This window comes from Dermochelys coriacea, chromosome 2, assembly GCF_009764565.3.
Source record: "Dermochelys coriacea isolate rDerCor1 chromosome 2, rDerCor1.pri.v4, whole genome shotgun sequence".
Classification (NCBI taxonomy): domain Eukaryota; kingdom Metazoa; phylum Chordata; order Testudines; family Dermochelyidae; genus Dermochelys; species Dermochelys coriacea.
In genome coordinates this window covers 22,062,623-22,085,648 of record NC_050069.1, presented here as the reverse complement: position 1 = coordinate 22,085,648, position 23,026 = coordinate 22,062,623, and the positions used below count along the sequence as shown (strand labels likewise).

The window sequence follows — 23,026 nt, the reverse complement described above, 5'->3', positions numbered from 1 at the left end:
TTCTTTTTAATAAGTGTGTAAGACACTCAGTTACTGCAACAATGGGCATGGGTCAAGCCTAGATAAAACCGATGCCCATTGCTGAGAATACGCATTCCAAATAGGAAGTTATTATATGCAAATACAATTGTTTGTAGTAAGGCATATCTGCCCCCAACAGGTGTTATCTCTGCTTCTATCAAATGAGACAGAAGACAGTCTATTAATTATTTGTATTACCATAGTGCCTAAAAGCATGGACCAGGGCCCTATTGTGCTAGGTGCTGTACAAACAGAACAAAAAGACAGACGGTCTTTGCCCCAAAGAGCTTACAGTCTAAATATAAGTCAAGAGGGAAAAAAAAAAGATTGATAAAGTCATGCAAATTGGAGAATACAAGGAAACAACAAGACAATAGTGGTCAGCATGATAGGCACTGATATCAGTGTACCAGTGTATTAGCCATTGTCCAGTTTTTTGCAGACATTATCTACTCTTCAGATTTTGTATCATGCAATACCATATCTGTTAACACCCCAATCTTACAGGAATTCTGCACCAGGAGTGGCTTCTTTTGCTTACTGCTCTATATGACATCAGAATGTCAGATCACAATGTGTTTATAAACTATAATCCAGTGGATTTTAAAAATAAGGGCCTCACCCTGCAAGCCTAATCATAACTCCCACTGAAATCAGTGACTCGGGTTCACACCCTAAAATTGCTAGTGATGGTAGATAAGTATCAGTGTCAATAAGTCAGACAAGATATTAAATGCCCCCAAAAAATCTTTTTACCTAATCAAAGAGGCTAACTATTTTACCAATCTTGTATTGATTTGCTAAACCAAAACCAAGTTTATTTGAAAAGAAGAGCATTGTACTTGGCAGGATTAAATCAAAGGGATATCTTCAGGGCAAAACAGAAAGCAGCAGGTTCAAAAGGATGCACCAGTTTCCCCAACAAAAGTTTCATACAGCATAGCCAACTTAATGTAAATTTGGTACTTACTATTCTCAGATTCCTCCACTTTCCTAATATTATTTCAACTCAGCTCGCTGACGAGTCTTAGAAGCCTCATTTTTACAGTGCTTTTCCTTAATCGAATTCACAGCTAATTGGAATGCATGCCCCTTCCCCCCACTTTGAGAAATGTCAGCAGACACTTCAGAACATGCAGACACTGAAGTATAAGGCTGAAAACTTGCCTGCACTAAAATCATTGAGAGTTTTGCTATTGACTTCAATATGGCCATGATTTTACCCTGAGGTTTTTTTCCAGGTGACACCCCAAATCAGCAAGGCCCACTCTTAATGAACACCAGAAAGTGAGGAGGCATCTTTGTAATTCCCACATTCACAATTCCTTTAGAAACCAGATTTTGCAGCCAATGGCTCTGCACTTGCAGAACTGGATTGTTCTTATTGTTACTATAACACAGGTCAAAGAAGTACCTTGCTGAATCAGGGCCTAAGTACATATTGAAATTTCAGTCCATGAATAATCCCAGTTACCTCCCTGGAACTACTCACATTAATCAGCTATGTCCTTAAGTACCTTGCTGCATCAGTGCCTTATGAATCGCACAGGAGATGATTGTTACATTTGCCCTCCATACCATCATCAGGAATTGGGAAGGAAACTAAAATCTGGACTACCAGAGCATTTACAGTTCGGCTATCTGCTGCCTTCTGAACACCAGCAACCTCACAATGTAATTAATTTAATACACTACCTATTAGACATGAGAAATGAAGACTCCTTAACTAGAGAAAAGGCAGAACACTACCCTGACCTTTCCATCATTAACAGCAAATACCCAGAGAAGAACAGAATGAATCAGAGGACTGATAATGAATTACATAGCCTCACCCATCTCAGGGTTTGTCTTCACTGCAGCAGTTAGCTCCAGGTCCTTGCTGAGCCAGCATTGCTTGAGTGAGAGCAGCCACATGGCAAAAGACTTGAGCTATACAGTGTTTGGATTAGGAGATTATGAGCTGTACTAATTTGAAAGGTAGTCTGTAGCTGCATCCTCGCTGAATTACTAGTTCAAGCATCAACAGCAACTGGGCTTCCAGCTACACCCCTAACAGGCCAGCTAGCTTGAGTTTAAAACATCATTTACCTCAAGCTAGAGATTGGGGAGGGGAAGAGAATGGGCTGGGGGCAATGCTTGATTTACACCCTGCAGTGAAAATAAGCCCTAAATTTCTGATTCAAGTCTGGCCAAGGTGAGTAACAACAATTTGCTATCCTTGGAGAGCCATAAATGGCCTGTGTGTAAAATGGGAAATTTTTGTCCAGTGACCACATCACAAACAAGAAGTTACTCCACAGCTGGCAACCTCTGCAGAAAGGCCCAGGGGTGAAGATATATGAAGGAGGTCCTTCCCTCTTATCCCTAGAAGTAGCTTGTGCAGAACTAAAACACCATACCAAGATAGGAGAAGCCCTACTATTATCCTAGCTGTGACTGTTCTGTGGGTGGAGAAAATTTCCGTCTCTAGGGCTATCAATATTACATCTCTCTCACACATTTATTTTAATGAATTCAGTAAATCAATCAGGTTGCCATGAACCTGAATCTAAGTATGTCTACACCTCATGGGGAAGAAATGGATGTTAAAATCTTATTCAGGGTGGTAAGACCCTGAATAAAGTATTTTATGTTCAGACAGAATTGTCACCCATGTAAATGCAAGACATTGATGAGTTAATCATTGCCATTTCCTTAAACCTATCAGTATTACTGAAATCTACTACTTTGAACCCTTTTCTCTCAACAGTAAACTGGCTAGTGTGTCTATATGCAACATATGCATTATGAATGTGAATGCCAGGAACATTCAAAGCACTGACAACTAAAAGAAGGACCTAAGGCTTTACTGGATTCTCAAGCAAAATACAAGCTGACAACTAAGCTTACCATTCCAGTGGCAGCATTACACTGCTAACCGTGCCTAATGGTACAGAGAATACTGACACCAGTCATGAATTTAATTGTGTCACAGGGAGACTCGAGAGACAGTAGAGACAAAATATAACTTGGGAGGGGAGATTTTGTGGTACCACCTTGCCACACAGAAATCAAATTCAAATCATCATCTACCACTTCCACAAATCTTGGTTCTCTTTGTTTTTAAGCCTACCCACAAAAGCTGCATCAATGTAATAAAATTGGTTTCTAAATTGATTTAGTTAAAATCAGTACAAATCCTTTCATGTGGACATTCTTAAACTGATCTAAGAGTGGCTGATCGCGATTTAGCTTAACTTGATACCAAAATAGCAATTTCTTAGTTCAATCCTAATTGAATCCCCGGATGTTTGCTCACTTGCAATCTAGCAACAAGCCTACCTTCTAGCAGCATGTGTGTGTTGTGTTTTTTATCTGCACTTCATTTATAGCATTAATTCCTGTATAACCCCTTCGGCTAGCAATAACTCACTTTGCGTTTCCACAGCTCTGACCTCTCCCCCATTAATCTTCTATATAAACTCATATTTTGTAATTTCCAATTATTCCTATCCAGTGGAAATTGTTCTTTCCCTTTAACCCTCAGATCAGCCCCTTCTGAAGCCAAATCAGCAGTTTGTTTCCTCACCCCTCTCTCTCTTTTCTGGAATTTAATTCATGTGTATTAATTATGGTGTCCCTTTGAACCCTTTAACCAAATACTTCTGTCAACCTAATCTTGTGAGGTACTGAATGCCCTGAACTCCCGGTGAAAGCAGTAGGAGTTGAGGATGCTCATCAGGTCACAAGATCTGACGGTAGATATTTATCCTGTCTCCTCCAGCTAGGGTGACCACAGGTCCCGATAATATCAGGACTGTCCCGATATTTAACCCTTTCTCACACATCCTGATCAATGTACAATCGGGACCCCACTTGTCCCGATATTCAAGTAAGGAGGCGAACGGGAAGGAGGTGCCAACTCTGTGGGTGCTCCGGGGCTGGAGCACCCACATGGAAAATTAGTGGGTGCGCTGCATCCACCGGCAGCCAAGCTCCCCCCTCCTCGCCTCCTTCTCTCCCACCAGCGTGCCATGTCCCCACTCCTTCCCTTCTCTCCCAGGGCTTCAGCAACCCCACTGCCTAACAGCTTTTTGGTAGCACTTAGGACTTTCCAGGAGGGAGAGGGAGGAGCAGGGATGTGGTGCACTCAGGGGAGGAGGTGGAGAAGAGGCAGGGCAGGGACTTGGGAGGATGGGGTGGAATGGGGGCAAGGCAAGGGCGGTGCAGGGGCGAGAAGAGGAGGACAAACACCCACCGGGCAGAGGGGAAGTCAGCGCCATAGTCCAAGGCGAGCCGTAGGGAAGGTGAGCAGCGAGCCAGCCGCAGGCAGGGAAGTTAAGAGGTGAGGGGTGGGCAGGGAAAGCGAAGAGGTGAGGGGTGGGCCAGTGACGGGCGGGGGGGTGAGGAGGCGAGTGGCGAGCCAGCGGCGAGTACGGGGTGTGAGGAGGCGAGCAGTGGGTAGGGGGGACTGAGGAGGGACGCAGCAAGCCAGGAGGGGGCTGGGGATGAGGAAGGGCGCAGTGGCGGGGGGCCGAGCAGGGAGGGGGCAGGACCTGGGGCAGCGTGGGGGTGGAGCCTGGGAGGAGCAAGGGTGGACTGTGGGCAGGGCTGATGGCACCCTACCTCCAGCTGAGGAAACAATTCATGCAGGACCATCTGGGTGAGGTTTATGGAGAGCAAATAAGGAGGAAGAGATGGTCCACTGGTTAAAACACTAGCCTAGGACTTGGGAGACCTGGGTTCAAGCCCCTTCTTTGCCACAGACTTTGTGTGTGACCTTCGACAAGTCACTTGGTTTCTTTGGATTCCCCATCTGTAAAATGGGGATAACAATATTTCTGTACCTCAAAGGGGTGTTGTGAGGATAAAAGATTGTAAGGTGCTCAGATACTATACAACAGGGACCATGGAATTTGGCCCAACAGATTGTCCTTTAAATTTGTAAGATTTCATCCTAAGAAATATTTAATGCAACATTACTTTTTTAATTAATTGGAAAAGCAACTTACACTTGCTTTGACTAAAAATCCTTGTGTGATTTAAGACTACTTTAGAAGAACAACAAAGAGGTTTTAAGTGAATGTTTCATTGTTCAGTCTGAAATTTCTGATTTCAAAACAGCTGATAAAGGAAATCAATTTTGTTCTTTAAATGTTAGAATCATTTGAGCTCAAGTGTCATTTGAGCTCAAGTGTAAAAGGGGAAGGCTTCCTTTATCTTTCAAACCCTGTTCACAGTATGAAGGGAGTGTTGGGCAGATCAGTTCAGGACATAAGTCCTAGGGCCATCTATTGAGCAACTTCATGGTTTACACAACAAGTCAGTCATTTGTAGATTTGTTTTTTGGGAGGTTTCTTAATGTTAATGATTTATCATTTGGGATCTATTTTCTCAGAATTAACCTTATGCCTATTGAAGAAGTTAGTTCTTTAAATGTCAACTACTGTATTTTTCCTTGGAATTTATATTTCATCACAGTAAGACATTCCAAAGTATCTACAGTGACACACCTTGGCGTTTAGCACGCTCTGTTTTTGGCTGCTTGCCTACCAACCACCAAGGTGTGTCATTATTAGGCCATAATAATATACCCTCGTCATATCTTATTGCTTAGTTAGTTGGTTGATGGGTGATTAATTGTAGCGTGGGTGAGTCCTCTCCTCAGATCAGGCAATTCATGTACTGTAAAGTGGGCAGGGCACTGTCTTTCTGCTTTTACCTCTCCTCCCTGACTGACTAGCCTGCGGGCTGACAAAGGAAACAGCGAGTCCTACCCTGTCAGTATTTAGCCAGTTCACAATTAAAACTCCAAACCGTGTCCCCTCAAGGCAGGGGTGAAAGTGACCCGGTACGTTGTACCAGTAAAAAGTGGCCGCTGGTACCAGCCCGTACACAGCTGACGTTAAAGGACCCTGCTTTATCGTCATTGCCCCTTTTGGCCCCCTTCCCTGGGGTGGCTGGCCAGTGGTGTGTGCAAAAGGAGTAGCTGCCCGGCCCCTTTAAATTGCCACTGGAACGGGCCAGGCAGCGCAGATGGGCTGGCTCGGGGACGCCGACCCCCAGCCCCTCCCCTTCCACCCGAGGCCCGGCCCGGTAAGTGTTGAATGTTACTTTCACCCCTCCTCAAGGGCACATACAGTAGCTGGTTACCTTAAAGATACCAGGATGAGCCGTTGCAGCCCATGATGCTCTTTCAAGCCTCAGAGGTGTGGTACCCAGGCCTACTAGCATCTGGACAAATCCTACCACATATTAACCCTGCCACAGTCACCGACTTAGTGGTAGGGTCATGGCTTTTTCCTGGGCAAAGGGGAGCATTTTGGACTCTGTGCACGTGTGGGGGTGAGCCCGTAGTGTTCAGAGTGTGGGAAGGGGCTCAGGGCTGTGGAAGAGGGTTGGGGTGCAGGGGTGTGAGGACTCTGGCTGGGGGTGTGGGCTCTGGGGTGGGGTCAGGGATGAGGGTTTTGGGGTGCAGGAGGGTGCTCCGGGGCTACGGCAGGGAGAGAGGACTCCCCCCAGCTCTCTCCCTGCAGCAGCACCTGGGATGGAGGAGGAGAGGCGCCTCTCCCCGCCATGGCTCCGGGGCTGGGGCCGCAAGATAGGCGCCCCTCCCCTAGCCCCCGCAGGTCTGGGCCGGGGCTGAGTTTGGGAAGGGGCGACCCGCAGCCAGATCTGGGCCTCTGGGTCCGGGCTGTGGCCACCCCGGCAGGTTGGGAGCCGCAGCATAGTTCAGCCCGGGGGAGGGGCACCCCTCCCCTGGCCGCGACAGGTCCCCAGAGAGCCTGCGAAGCACTAGATAGGCTGCTACACAGCTTCCAGGGAACATAGGTCATGATTCTTCACGCAGGAACGAGTGTAGAATGGTCACTCCCTGGCGGATTTGGGAGAATCAGCGTTTGACATCTCCTGAGGAGCCAAACAGCCCACTCTAGGATTACACTGCAAATCCTATCAAGGGAAGCTGCTAAAAGAGGTGATCTAAAAATGGCTCTCTTCCTTCTTTCAGGTCAGCACACCTGCAAAGGTAGTTAATATTTGCACTGAAACAACTGAACAACAATCACCTTGAGGTCTAAGAACATCAAGCTTCAGAAGAGTAAAGATTCGCTCTCTCCAGAAAAGGATATTATTCTGGTTTCTCAAGAAACCAATACTGCACAGCTATAGATGTGCAAAGTAAGGCTACACTTGATGAAGAGGGCCATACTTACATGGATTATACCTAATGGCAAGGATGAGAAAGAACCAAATTGCTGGTGCTGACTGTGCAATCCAAAATAAATTTAAGGGTCTGGACAGCTTAGCAAAAGGAATTAGTGAACAGTTTGTGATGATTCTTTTATCAACTTCAAGGAAAAAGATTGGCTTTCCTTAATAGCCTATATTCATGTACTGCGAATGATAAAGGTGAAGGAAAGACTTAGATGAACCTATACGCACATTCCAAATTGCTAATAAAACTGGCATTTGGTGACTCCAGTCCTGGTGTCAGTTCCTCCTATGACATTCACCAACGACAGTTACTGCAAAAGACGCAGCAAAAGTTTGACTCTTTGCTTGTGCTAACATCCATCACATACACAACCTTTGACAGAACCATCTGAACGTCACAGGATGACCTGGATGTACTACCTATTTTAGGGAAAAAATTAAGAAGATGGCTTGACGGTCCCACTGAGAGAAAAAAAAAAAAGAAAATGGGGAGGACGCGGGGTAAGGGCAGCAGGCAGAGCAGTAGTGTTACTCAAAGCCAGGAATCTTCACTTCCTCCCCTCAAGTCACAGCTTCCCTCCCTGCAACCCACGTTTATCACATTAACAGCTCACTGTTTAGAGACATTAAATCAAAAATCATGGGCATTAGCAAAGGGGTTCTCAAAATGGGGGTCGTGACCTCTCAGGGGATTGCAAGGTGGTTATATGGGGGTTGCAAGCTGTCAGCTTCGTGGGGCTGACAACCCTGAGCCCCCATTAAATTACCCCCCTGCTTTTAATTTATAAGTGGGGTCGTACTCAGAGGGTTGCTGTGTGAAAGGGGTCACCAATACAAAAAGTTTGAAAACCACTGTGATAGCGCTTCTCAAAGTTAACTGGTGATTTCCTTCTTAAGTTTAGTTGTACAATTATGCTAAAAAAAAAAAACCAAGTTTGCAGTTGTCACCAAATTTCACACACTAGTAACACATCCACAGACTGCACATCTGTCCTCGCAACAACAAAACAATATTAACTCTACTGCTGAACACATGCCCTGAAAATATAAAATAAAATACACAACCCTAAAATCTTATCCACCCACAACAAAACTTCCCTCTCTTTGGTTACCACAACCACTAGACTGATTAGTACTATGAGCACAACACCGTGTCTCCAATCAGAAAAGAGAGCCTATTGTGCTAGGTGCTGTACAAACATACAAAGGTTACACACAAAGCACAACTGGACTAGACTGGACATAAAGTCTTCCGTCTTCAATCTCCCGAAGAAATTTCAATGGACAGAGCAAGAAACACGTGGGGGGAAGTGAAGCAATAGAACAATGATCTTAAAATGGACCTTTACCGCTGACAAATATCAACATGTGGGGGGGGGGGAGATATAGCAGCCAAAAAATCAGTTTGCTAAACCAGAACAACATCTGCTGCGGACAGTTTGTGTTGTTTTTTTTTAAATCAGTCAACAAGGGAAAAGGGCACTTGGCAAGCCATGAGAGTAGAAGTTACAAAACACTAGCAAACACTACTGCATTTCTCTGCTCAATCCATGGATGGGTTTATATAACTCAAAAGTTGTAAGTGGCTACACAGTCTAAGACCATAAAAGCTCTTGCAAAAAACCCAGATCATCTTTGACACAGAACAGACAGTCCAATTTGAAGTTTATGATCACCTTTTCCAAGCTTCCCTACTACCTCAATAGTAATAATTTTCTTTCCCATTGGTAGCATTTCCTCTAAGCTGGCTGGTTCTTCCACTCTTCAGGTCAGAAAGTTGATATTAAAAATAATTAAAGAACCTACCTGAAGTATCTTCAGCTGAATATGTTTCCCAACACAATGTCAGATTAACTACAATCTTACAGTGAGCTGAAATGTAAACTCAGGCAGGGTCCAGAAATAGTTCATTCTATTTCATTCTTCACGCAGATCTAGAACAATAGCACATGTATTCTAGGATGTTATTTTGTCTCTTAATGAACAGCACTTCGTTACTGCTGCCTTCATTATCAATTTGTATCTTGCTTTGGTGCAAGTGATTTTGACATATTCATTTCCCACACGCTTCCCTTTCCTATCCCTCGATATTAATATTCCAGTTAAGTGAATCAACCCGTGAAGTTTCTGCAACACCAAATGCACCATACGCTCCATCATACAAGATCTTGAGCTTTTCTAGTTTGTTTTCCAATGTCAAGATGTAATTTAAAACCAAGCATTTAAAATAGCGTTTCAATTCCAGGGTCTAAAAATAAAGATTAAAATACTCCATTTCAAATCTTTCTTGAAAGAAAAGTTACTGCATCGGTTGATATGCCAGCCAAAACATATTTTGTTAATCGTATAGCATAAACATGAGAAATCTCGATGTAATTTAAGTCAAGCTTTCAAAATCTGTGTACTGTTAGAATTCCCAAGGCCAGACCAGACCAGACCAGAAGTCAATCTAGACCAGTATCTTGTCTCTGATAGTGGCCAATACCAGATGCTTCAGAGGAAGGGATGAGAAAACCTGCTAAAAGGTAGTTAATGAGATAGGAGGAAGCTTTTTCATGGTGGCAGGCTAACCCCCAAACTTAGAGGCTGTCTTATGCCGTGAAGCATGAAGATTTATATTCCTTCCAAAACTCGTTTAATTCACCATTATGGTTTTTCTTGATAACCATATAAACATCTCATTCTTTTTTTGGAATCCTGAACATCTCTTCTCTTCAATGGTATCTCATGTACAGTCTAACTGTGCACTGCATTGAAAAAAACACTTTTTTTAGCAGCTTTTAGATTTGCCACCTTTCCATTTCATTGGGCATCCTTTTGTTCTTATATTATGAGAAAGGACAAATAGAAGTTTCAATCTACCTTCTCTATATGATTCATAACCAGCATCTTAGAATATTTTTGTATTAGATGAAAATACATCTACCCTTAACTTGTTGATAGATTAGAATAAAGCAGATGCAAGGCCTCTTCATGTTTATATGAAAATCTTTTCACTCTGACAGATTCCAAAATGCTTTACAAACTATATGCATGGCCTGATTTACAAAGGTGGTGAACACATGTATCTTCATGACTACAGGTGCTCAGTTCCTTTGAAAGTGAAGCCAATAGGCATCCCCATTCACCCATCACTGATATACATGCACCTGTGGGATCAAAGAGGGCAGCACTCCCCTATTAAGCAATACTGCACTGTTTTATTTTATTTTTGAAAGGGAAATGAAAAATAATTTCCCCACTTAGTTTCACTCAAAGAACTGTGAGTACCCAGAATGCAACTTTGTTCAAAAGAGAAGCAAGTGTGCACAGAACCTCTCACAAGTGGTAAGGGCAAGCCCATAATCTCATGAAGAGTTCTACAACTGAAGAAAGAAATAATGCTATACATAGAGCAAGGATTTAGGATGCAATGGTTTTGCAGCAACCAAAGAAACTCTTTATTCACCAGAACCCCTGCAGGGCCAGGAATGATATGTTGTAGTTAACAGTTAAAGAAGAGAATGACATTAATTTCATCTCCTTTCAAAACTAAGACATCTCAAATCCTACTTCACTAAAAGGAAAAACATCAAGTTTAAGAGGCTGTACTGCAAATAACTAAAAGTAGTGACAAATCATAGGAAATCAGATTAAAAAGATGGTCTAGCCTGTGTTGAGTTTCAGGATCAGAAGACTGCAGATCAGTGGTTTTCAACCTTCTTTCATTTGCGGATCACTAAAAAAATTTCAAAATGGAGGTGCGGACCCCTTTGGACATCTTAGCCAGTCTGCAGACCCCCAGGCATCCGCAGAACATAGGATGAAAACCATGAGAGCAGATGATTAAAAAGAAAATTTAAGTCTAAATTATTGCTCCAGCACTTATGCTACTGTTTTCTTTTCTATTTCTCTCAGCCTAGACAATCTAAACAGACTTGCCAATGCTGCAACAATACGCAATCTAAAGACTTCCATGGAAAGCTTGTATGGGTTAAATGTTATAGATTTCATGGAATCATCCCTACTAGTCTAGGGTTTTTGTAACAGCTTGGTCAGCTCAACAAACTGATCCAGTCATGGTGGCAGTCTATGGAAAACTCTAGAAAAGAACTACCACACCACAGGAAAAAGTATCTCTACTATTTAGATCAGTGGTGAGCAACCGACAGGCTGCATGCAGCCCACGGGCCGCAGGTTGCCCACCGCTGATTTAGATACTTGCAAAGCACTATCTGAACACCAAACAATAACTAATTCCAGAGCACTGAAGTGCAGCCACCTCTTGCAATATGGCAATTTAATGAGCCTAGCAGCTATAAAAAATTCAAGGGAAGGAGTTGAGGAATACGAATCAGGTGTAATTTTGTTATTAGAGAGCCATTTTCTTCGCTTAGTTCTTATTGGAATAAAGCCCACATCCCAACAGCCCACGTCTAAATGGATCTAGTAGTGAAGTACACATACTGTATTGTCATAATCACATCAATCCGTGAGATGTCAAGGGTGGAATGGCCCAAGATATTTGGGCTCTAAAAGCATCCTGCCCTTTCTCTGAGCACAACATCCTGGCTTTAGACCAGTCCACTCACCAGCTGCCAACAAGTGTGACATTATTCATGGAACATTTTCACTACAGGTTCATAAGACCTAGCAAACTTAGCTTTGAGAAAGTAAGTTTAAATACAAACAGATTGGGAAATTATTAAACATATTAAGAAAATGTATTAATAGGGTATGAGAGGATACACACCCACTGGATATCTTTACATTTTTTCCACTCTGAAAGTCCGTTTCAAACATATGCAGACCTCCATTAAAATGAGAAGTCTTAACTAGACTCTCTCTCTAAACAGAACAAGTCATCTGTAGGGGGGGGAAAAAAGCTACCCAGCTGCCGCTATTGCAGAACCTGACCTCGTATCCAATGGCGCATTCTGTAAAAAGAGTTGGATACACAAGAAGATAATTCTAAAGAAATATGCAAGGGGAAATGTTTAGTAACATATTCTTCAATTCAGATTAGAACACCACATTTGTGAGAAACTCTGAAGAGAAGATTTCTCCACAGAGACTCATCAATAGAAGCCTTTCATCCACTCCAACATTATGAATCAGCTCCTGTGCATGCACAGCAGACACTTAAACCCACAATATTTCAGTTGGCTCAAAACTAAGATTATTAAAATTTCAAGAGACATTCACTCTGGTTAAGGCATACGGGGTAAATTCTCAAAGCAACGCCAGGGCCTACCCATGGCCCGGTAATTCCATTAACAGCACTGAGATTTGATCAGCTAAAATTTTACATAACCCTTTTAGCCTAAAAAAGTTAATTTATAACAGTGCCCCTCGCCACACGGTCCCTGTGCACGGTACAATATTTTATGCGTCTTATGTGCTAAACAGTGTCTCCTTTACAAGAGTCACACCATGCAAAGCATGCACCACCAAGTCCACATGAGAGATGCCCATGGTTTCAATGCCTATGGTTAAGTCTAACACAAGCTCCCTCAGGCCAGCAGATGAAATGATTTCTAGGGCCAAAGATCTTTTCCCAAGATGTGGAGAAATGCCTCAGCTGATCACAGCTGTCAAGGCAGCACATAGGGAGTTCTCTTGGGCAGCGAGGCCCAAACTACATAGGGTTTTAACCTTTGGGTAGTTTCAAAATTCATGGTATGTATCCGGGTTTATTACAAGTTTATTACTAGCTAAGAGGAGAAAAATAATTTCCAAGCCCCAAGCTAAATACCCAAGCCAAGTTTCAGCAAAGAAGAACTGGAAAGGGTGAGGGGGCTACAGTTATTATCAACTCAAAATAAGGCTTTACACTGACGGGCTAACTCCCCCTCAGCTACAGAGCCACTACACAAAAGCTATTTCACAACAACATTGAGGGTCAACACGCAAACATTGCTAATTTACAGAGAAAGAGGACTCAGATCCACAGGTGATATCACTCCACTCTTTTTGGTAGCATAAATTGAATTTCTCAGGTAGAATAATCATTACGAGCACTGAACACAACAAAATCATCATCAACAACAACAACAAGTTAACTCACTTAACTTTACTTATAGCAGACACAGAGCTATATCTACACTATAGACCTTACATCGGCACAGCAATACCTCTGCAACTACGCAGCTGTAAGGTCTCCCATGTAGCCGCTCTATGCCGACGGGAGAGCTCTCTTCTGTCAGCATATTTAAAATCACCCCCAACAAGCAATGGTAGCTATGTCAGCAGGAGAGCACCCCCCACTGACACAACACTGTTCACACCGGAGCATCTGTCGGTGAAACTCATGTTGGTCAGGGATGTGTTTTTTTCACACCTGACTGAAAAGTTTTACTGCCAAAAGTGCTAGTGAAGACATAGCCTAGATCAGTGTTTCTCAAACTGGGGTCCACGAGGGTCCTCCGGCCCCGCTGATCAACTCCTCTCCCTCCCTCCCTCCCAGTGCCTCCTGAATGCCGTTCCCCAGCTGTTCCCCAGCATGCAGGAGGCACTGGGATGGGGGGGAGGAGCAGGGATGGGGCGAAAAGAGGCAGAGAAGAAGAGGGGCAGGGTGGAGCAGGGCAGGAAGAGGTGAGTCATGGATAGGGTGATCAGATGCCCCGATTTTATAGGGACAGTCCCGATATTTGGGGCTTTTTGTTATATAGGCTCCTATTACCCTCCCTCCCCTCATATCCCCGTCCCGATTTTTCCATACTTGCTGTCTGGTCAGCCTAGTCAGGGGTGGGGCCTTGGGGGAAGGGGTGTAGTGGGGGCAGGGCCCGGGGCTGAGCAGGGGGTTTGGGGTCCATGAAAAAAATTAAATCAAAATGGGGGTCCTCGGTTTGCTGAAGTTTGAGAACCGCTGGCCTCGACTGGTATCTCAGCCTGCATCCAAAGATTAGCACAAATAGCACAGCACTGCTCCGCTTTTGTCTCTTCAACAGCTTGTTGTTGGCTAATGACAGTGCAACAGACAGAGATAAAACAGCCACTCACAGAATAGCCAGGTATGGATCCTTCATACACTATAATCCTACAGGTTAAAGTGCTCCAATCAGTCCCTTCCTTTAAAAACCAACACAGTTGTTGTACCCAATGTTTTTGGCCTCATGTACATCGGGGGCGGGGGGAAGAGGGAGGAGTCCTCATGATCAGACTTGGATGAGCAACTGTAGAGATTATCTTCTCCACCTTCAAACAAGGGGAAACATGAGTGAAGTCTGAGGCGCTGACAAAGTTCAGAGAGCACAGTAGTGAAAGCCAGAAACTCCTAAACTCAAATCCTTGCTCTAAGTCCTATTCCATTTACAGCCTTGGGGAAAACATCACCAAAGCTCCAAGCCTCACCTTGCCCTTCTGTTAAAGAGGGGATAAATATTCCTACAGTTCCTGTGAAGCTGGGTACTAGCGTTTGTAGAGCACTTTGAAGATGAAATGCACTATGGGCTCAACCCTAGTGCCAAGCATTCTGTCTTCAATCCAGCAAAGCACTTCCGTGCACAAGCAGTCCCGCTGACTCTACAGGGTCGTCTTATGTGCTTAACGTTCAACACGATCTATACATTTTAGTGCTCTGCTGGATTGGGGACGGTATAGAATGCTAAACTGACAAACCTAAACACAAAGAGAAAACATATCCACCCTGCTGAGAGGACCTCTGGGGGGACTCATCCTTACTAATTCAGAGCCCCCGATTTTGTGGTTTTAAAGTAGACCCGTGCATCTTTTAAGTACAGCTGTCATTTTATTATTCTGCTCTTTGCCATGGGATTCTTCCCCCCCTCCTCCATCGAATACCTTGTATAGACATTTCCATGAACAGATCGCTACTTCCCTCCTGATTAAAAATGGGGATTTGTAACTGAAAAGCTGAAAACACCAAGACAATGACAGTGGTGCTTCTGGAAGATATTCTATACAGATACACAAAAGTGCTCCATCACTTAGAGCAACAAATAGGTGACCAAGAGACATGCATACACAGTACAGCACTTGCTATTGTATACTGCTGATTTTAATGCATCTTTTCCAGGTTCAGAACCGAGGAAGCGGTGAACTCTGAGAAACGTCAGTGTTTTTATGTATTAACCAGTGCTGGGTGCATAATTACAGAGTCTCATTATTCTCAAACATTTGTTCCGTCAGTTGTATTTTTTATGCAAAGCTGCACAACCTCTTCTAGGCTACAACACTGGAAACCTTACTATTGAGCTAGCCCATGGCATTCTGCCTGATCAGAAAGGATTTTTTTAAAATATATTTTTTCCCTCCACGCTATATCAGGAAACAAAACTGTCCTCTAAAGACTTGTGGGGCAGATCCTCAGCTGCTGTAAACTGTCATCACTCCACTGCAGATGATTTACACCAGCTGAGGATCTGCTGCTAAAAAGAGGTTGTAGTTATGCATTTTCATCTCTCTGCCACAATTGTATGGAACACACTGGTAGGCCCAATACACTGATAAGCATTCAGTATTTCTTTTCCTAGACTATCACTCAAGCTTCGTGATAAATTCATGGAGATTTTTTTCTTCTGAAGTCCTTAAGATACTTACAGAAATATTCTGCAGCTGTTTATAAAGAGCAAAGAATTTCAGAGAAAGCAAACTAGTTGCTTGCACAAATTGCAAACAATCAGCCGTATTTGCTATCCACAGAAGTGTGGACAGCAAGACACCTATTCTAAAAAAAAAAAAAGAAGCTGCATGGAGAAAAAAAAAGAAACACTGTATAGTATAAATACAGGGAGTCCCTATGCTTGAAACAGAGCTTGTCTTCAGGAATCATGTGAGAGAGACATGTAAATTCTAACGTAGTATGCATTGGGGTAATGGAAGAAGTCCCTCTCATCTCCCCCCCCCCAAAAGTCTACACCTGTGCTTTGCACATTTATTTAAGTTAACCATTAAAAGAAAATAATGCTAGCCATATTAGAAACTGGATGGCAGCCAGACCTTAAATTCAGCTGTAATATCTGTATTTTACTTGAGTTTTATTACTACCAGCTTACTCCAAAGCTTTTAGAGACAGCTTGTTTGAGAGATGCTATACAAAATAAAGTCAGGGTCCTGGAAGCAGATACATGCGGGCAGCCTCTTGCGTTTGTACAGATATGATCACAGGACCAGGACCGTTTAACGCCATATTTGTGTGGTAACTGGCTCAGCACTTTGCTTACCCCAACAATGGCTTAGCATTGTTTGAGTCACATCACAAATATTTTCATCTGTTTTTCATACATGCATTTCCTTGTGTTCATACCAAACACAAACAAAAATGCCACTAGCTATCCCTAACCACTGAATCAGTGGTAGAACCTAACTACCAAATTGCTTTAAGAATTATAGCCATTTCCCTTGTGCATCTTGTGACAAATTTTGCCATGTACCTGGTTTACAACTACTCTTCACTCTTCCCATACTGAAAATACATTGAGAATCGGAAAAATACTCAGTCCTTAATATTTCTCATCTCTCAACCACGCAGATACATTCTCTTATCTATTCTCCTTTTGGGCGCACTCAGATTTCTATCCTTTCTATATCTCTACCAGCAACAGCCTTGAACATTTGACAGCAATGATACCACATTCCCATCCAAAAGAGTATTACTAGCCACCACAGGGCAAAATAAAGTTAGTGGTGCCTCTCCAACTTAGCATTAAAAATAAAAGTCACATAAATGCTTTGCTCTCAATTACTTCATGAAGACTTCAACTAAAAGATTATAAAAATTTATATTCTCTTATAATTAGGCCTCTGTATTTCCATCTCTTATTAGGGAGGTGGGCACTGATCCTTAGAAACGTGTTTTTATTCTCCAAGAAAATGTATATCCCCTTCTTGTATCTTTAAACTGCACATCCCCCACCACCTCCTACATCTGGACAAATGAATGCAAATATCAGCATCTTTTAAGATTTGTTTTAATTAAAACAAAAAACAAACAAAAAAAACACACCACCCTGGTTAAAAAACCCTGTTCAATATAAGTCCAAGCAAACTCATGGATATAATCAATGTAGGCCTGCCTGTTATCATTTATTTGTATGCTAGGAATGCCTGGAGACCACAATCAGGATCAGGGCCCCATTCAACCAGGTGCTGTACAGACCAATAGCTCCAACAAGCTTACAGTCTGAATAGACCAAACAGATGAAGGGTGTGTTGGGGAAAAAAGGATGCAACATACAAGCAAGAGTGATGAGTGGCACACAGCATCTTAGTTCCTTTTTGGGATGGGGGAGGAACGAGTAATTATAATGTGGAATAGTGTGACTAAAGGGGAGCGGGAGGGAGTAAGTTAAGAAAAGCACAGAATTAGGAATAAGGAGGAAAGCTCTTTAAAAGCTCACCACAAAATGATCGCGACACATTTGCTGTACACGACGAAAAATATTGAAATTAACAGCATACTACTGTACAGTGCTTCTCAGTGTTTTCTTTCCAGAAAGGAGTTACAATCCATTCAGATCAAATGCTATCTTTCCACAGGGAGCTACAGAAAGCACATTACATTCACAGGGAAACCTGTACAATGTTAGCACAGCATATAAACCTACTCCTCAGAGGGCACAAAGCAAGTTTATTTATTTAATTTATTTTTTAATTTGGACCACTTTGAAAGAGATCTTACATATAACATCTGTACATTATCACCTCAAGAATAGATTGTAGGGAACAATAGTTCGTTAAGAATGGACAGCTAAATTTCTGTGATTCGCTTGAATTCTGAAGTTGCCAAATCCTGATTCTGGAGCAAACATACCAAGCATGGGACCAAATGTGAACTCGTCAAACATGAGTCTGTCATAGTGAGGACCCTGTGTACTCCATGATAAATCTGACCTAAACTTTGCAGCAGAGGGCCTGGATTTTGCCTACACAGCAAACTGTAAATTCCACAGCAGAATAAGATAAAGTAAAAAATTGAAGGGGGAGGGGTTACTGAATTATATATTAAAATGAACAAAACAATATTCCTTGTGTTATTTAATTTGATATTCAATGTAATTGAGAAAGTAAATAAGGAGGTGTTATTTACTCCTTCTCATAACACAAGAACTAGGAGCCACCAAATGAAATTAATAGGCAACAGATTTAAAACAAACAAAAGGAAGTATTTTTTCCACACAATGCAGTGTCAACCTGTGGAACTCTTTGCCAGGGGATGTTGTGAAGGACAAGACTATAACAAGGTTCAAAAAAGAACTAGATAAGTTCATGGATAGGTCCATCAATGGCTATTAGCGAGGATCGACAGGGATGGTGCCCCTAGCTTCTGTTTGCCAAAAGCTGGGAAAGGGCGACGGGATGGATCCCTTGATGATTACCTTCTGTTCATTCTGTTCTGTTCATTCCCTCTGGGGCACCTGGCATTGGAAGATAGGATACTGGGCTAGATGGACCTTTGGTCAGACCCAGTACGACAGTTCTTATGTTCTTAATTATACAATGCTGCAAATTTTTTAATTTACACACAGCTGCCAAACTTTGCACTGACACCACACCTGCATCGTCGAAGTTGTTGGAAAACGATTTGGGACTTTTGGCACTTCGGAAATTGAGAGAAGCAGTTTATGACTGTGGACTAGAAGCAAACTAGTTCAATGTTTCTGTTAAGAAGACCAGCATTAGACTGGTTAACGATGCTAACATAGTCATCATTAAGTTTCAATGTTAACATATCATTGAGTCTATTGGGGGAGATCACACTTTGGAGCTATTGTTTATAGGCTCAGAAGCCTTGTCCTCTCTAAGAAAAGGTGGGCATCAACAACAGAACAGCTAAACTGGTGCTGAACACAGTTTAAATACAAGCATAGATATGGAAATGGAATATATCCGCTTCTATGCTTGCAATCAAACAGTGTTCATCAACACCCATTGTTGACACCCGTAATGGGTAATTTAACACTGACTCTCTGTTCCCACTGTTCATATTTGGGGTTTTTTCATCACAATGGCTAAGAATAAAAATTAATAAAATGAAAGGGCTGGATTCTGTTGCAAATTTCACACCACTGCAGAGAATACAGGGCTCTGGCTATAGCCTTCCCATTATGGGAATTACGGACTGATCCTGCAACAGGATAATTGGGCAGACCCCTGCTCAGATCCCAATAGCTTTGTAAGGAGTCCACCCCTCACAGTTCCACTTGTACGAAATGGTCCTTAGAAAGCTAAGTTCCATTTACTGCAAAGGTACAGCTAGCTGAAAGCACCCATTAATCTCTGAAAAAATTATTTTTGTAAACTGTCATTATCCTTGCACATAATTAGTAAAGACAGCTAATATTTCATTAATTGCATTGATGTAATTTAGTTGCTTTCTTTAGACTAAACAATTAGGAACATTGTGCTTGTTTATCTTAACAGTGATCAACGGGGTAAGAGTTGGTGCAGTGTTCTTTTTCTTTAAATCTAATACACCCCTTCTAGCATTCAGTCTAGAAAACAGGTTCCACTACTAGTAAAGTTTTTAAAATCCACACCTGTTCCATTTCTCTAAAGCAATGGTGTTAAAATCTTTCCAATGAGCAGAGTTTCTGTACATGTAACAGTGCATAAACACACAACAGCAGCAGCAAAACAAGATGCATCATTTTCATAGGAGAGAAGTAAAGACATGTTCTACTCTTCTCTATTTAAATTAAAAAAAATATTTAATCTGGCAGAACAAAACATCTGCTAAATGTTCTTGAGGTATATTTAATGAAAATTATTACAGGGGTGGAGGTTGGTTTTTGTTTTGTCTTTTTAATGAAACCTACACTTAGTGTTAAAAAAAAAAAAAAGCAAAATTTGGAAAAAAAAAAAATCACACTGGTATTGCAGAATTCTCCTGATACACACACACCTCTCCCCCAAACCTGCCTACTCTTTACAAGCCATGCTTTTAATTAAGATCTGTTTAGATGAAAGTGCTTGTGAAACCAACCTAAAAAATAATTCCTGGACCAGACACCTCCCCTCACCCCTCCCACCCTGTACACACAAAAAAACATTAATTTCTAATTAGATTTTAGCTAGTAAAACTGAGCTTCCATCCAGAGCACATCCACGCCCACCAGTGAATCCCTCACCTCTGAGAACTACCTCCACCTGGCACCCTCGCTTCCCAGCCCTTCTGGGAAGAGTCCTGTACAAATTAAAAATACATTACAGCATTCTACAGCAATGATTCTAAACAGTGTAACACTTCACTACTAGCTGTATGTAGACTATACCCTCAAATCTAGCCCCTCATCTATGCCCCATCCACGAAAGGCATCTTGCCCTTGTTAAGGAGAACATTGTACAGTATTCCGCAAGAAGAGCTGCAAACATTGTAGTAACGTTATTTTAAGCTATAGTGGTTTGGGACCGTTATTACAGAGATATTGTAGTTTGTTTTTTTTAAACAAGACTAGGCTAGAAGATCCTCCCCATATACATACATACATACACATATATACACACATATATATATACACACACACACACACACATATATATCTTGTAGAGAGGCCCTTTGCAGTCAAGGATGCAGTCAACACCCCTTAATTGATGGCTCCCTTACAAGAATGATCTTCATAGATTGTGATTTCAGTTTTCAAGGGGGCAAAGCTATGAGAACTGATGCACTTTGCATTTAAACGGACTCAGGAAAGGGCAGCTACCATCCATATGAACATACCATATTAAAAAAAAAATCAATCACATATTAAGATACAATTTCAACCCAGAAAAGCAAATATACTTTTTAGTATCTGCAGGTCCAGATTCTCATGTTGCACTCATCATGTTGGTATATTGATGCCTATATTGCCCCTTTCAGCCCCACCCTAGGGCTTTCCAACACACTATAATAGGTGTCCTACACTGAATCACTTCTGGCCTTGTTACATTTATTGTTAGGAATGGCACAGCCTAAAACAGTTTTTAAAAATGGTATAGGAAATGTTGGCCCTCAGGTAAAGAGATCTAAACTTAAACGTTCACGGACGGGCACTGCAGGAGAAGGACGTGGTGTCCTGCAAGTAACTCAAGAGTCAAAAATATCAACAACTAACTAGCATACTGCAAAGAACATTTATAACTGATGCCACCACACATCCAGAAGATTAAACATGGGGTCTCTGTTTCATCTACAAACTAGTGTAAGGGGCTTTGGGTGGGGTAGGGAGTTAATGCAATGACCCTTAAATGCAGCTGGAATTTATGGTGCAATCATGTGGTGCTTGTAAAGTTTACCCAGCAAAGGTTACTAGATGGCTTCCCAGCACCTGGTCCCCCACTTCCCTCTCAATCACTTACCTTCATGTCGCTTATGATGGTCTGGAACAGCCCTCCAAGCGCACTACATTCCTTCTCTATCACAGCCTCCATTTTCCTACCTCGATCACACAGGAGGACACAGACACTGCTGCAATTTCACAACCCTAAAAAAAAATAATCGCCCCAATCTCCCACCTCTAAACAAAACCTGAGCAGCTCTTTAAAAAAAAAAAAAGGCAAGCCTAAAGGCAGCAGGGAAAATAACTGAAATCCTTATATCTCTATTTTTTAAAAAATCCCAATGTTATTGGTGTCTATTTTCTGCATACAGTCCCCAACAACCCCCCAAAATGTCCTGAGATTTAAAACCAAGCTGCTACTATCCCCCCACACAAGAGCAACAACAAAATCCATCCTTGTGCATAATGGGTCATGCCCACAAGTAGGATCAAACCTGGTATTTCAATCTAAAACAGCATCAGCTGTTTAAAAATACCTTTAATGCACCAGATCTGCTGCCTACCAAAAAAAAAGAAAATAACTATTCATTTAAGGCAACAATCTGATCGCAAAGAAACGCATTTAATACACCCACGCTACAGCTTGCACTTAAAAAAAAAGTAAAGCGCGTTTAACAAAAACAAATCAAAGGCTTGCCAAAAAAAAAATGCCTAATGCATTCAGAGCAACCAATTAATATTTCAATTTTAAAAGCCCAACTGCATTTATTAATGCACTCGATCGGCTGGTTGCCACGGCGGGAGGGGAGCCAACTACGAATCTAATGTTTCCAGAAAGCCCCAGTGCACCAGGGATTCAGCGGGTCTTTATTGGCAACCCCACCCCCGCAAGCCACCCGGCCAGCAGAGCTGCCCCCTCTCGTGCCCCTGTGCTGCGTTGTAGCCGGGCTCTCACACGGAACGGCGCAGACACAGCTCCTCTAGCTCTCCTCGCGAGCGAGCGAGCGCGCGCGCGCCCCTGCCCAGGCCCTCCTAGCTCACCTCCCCGGGAGCGGGGGCGCGTCACGAGCGCACAGTGCCCGCACCGCCGCTGCTGATTGGCTCAAGGGAGAAGGGGCGGGTGGGAAGAAGGGAGCCGCTGGCTCCGGAGCGCGCACGGGTGCGGGAGCTGGACGCTAGCGAGGGAACGGCAGGGAGCTGGCGGTTCGAGTCCCGACTCTGCCACTGTGGGAATGAATAGTGGGGCTGCGCGTCAAGACGCCGGGGAGAATGGGTCTTCTAGCAAGAGGCAGTACGAGGATCCTGGGTTCTGTTCCCAACTCGGGAGGGGTTGGGGTGGTACTGACTTGCTATGGCTTTGCCCCTCCTGCACCCAGCCATGGGAGGTGGCATGTGAGAAGATCCTGAGGTACAAAAGGCCAATATCCAGAGGGCTTAATGAGCTAACCAAAGCGAGGGCGTGTGGTGTTGCAATCAACAGTGTTTTCTACCCTCTGTCAGGCTGGTGTTTGCACTCCCCACAATCTGCCCCTTCAGTTGCCAAATTGTCATGTAATTTTAATCATCGTGCTCACACCAAAAACCATGCTAGAAGAATATTTTTAAGG

The 23,026-nt window shown here is 42.8% G+C and overlaps 1 protein-coding gene across 17 annotated transcripts in view; it reads right to left on the bottom strand.

Annotated features, from left to right (window-relative positions):
• MTSS1 (MTSS I-BAR domain containing 1) overlaps positions 1–22,479 on the bottom strand; it is a 178,173-nt gene extending 155,694 nt beyond the window's left edge. For 4 of the 17 annotated variants that reach the window (XM_038389950.2, XM_043507365.1, XM_043507363.1 and 1 more), the window contains exon 1: positions 21,499–22,453. In XM_038389950.2, the coding sequence (XP_038245878.1) occupies positions 21,499–21,570 (72 nt within the window). In that variant the 5' untranslated portion in view covers positions 21,571–22,453. Of the gene's footprint in view, positions 1–21,498 lie in introns of all 17 variants that reach the window. The other 13 variants (XM_038389942.2, XM_038389938.2, XM_043507361.1 and 10 more) reach the window with 6 other exon arrangements.
• Positions 22,480–23,026: the final 547 nt, after the last annotated feature.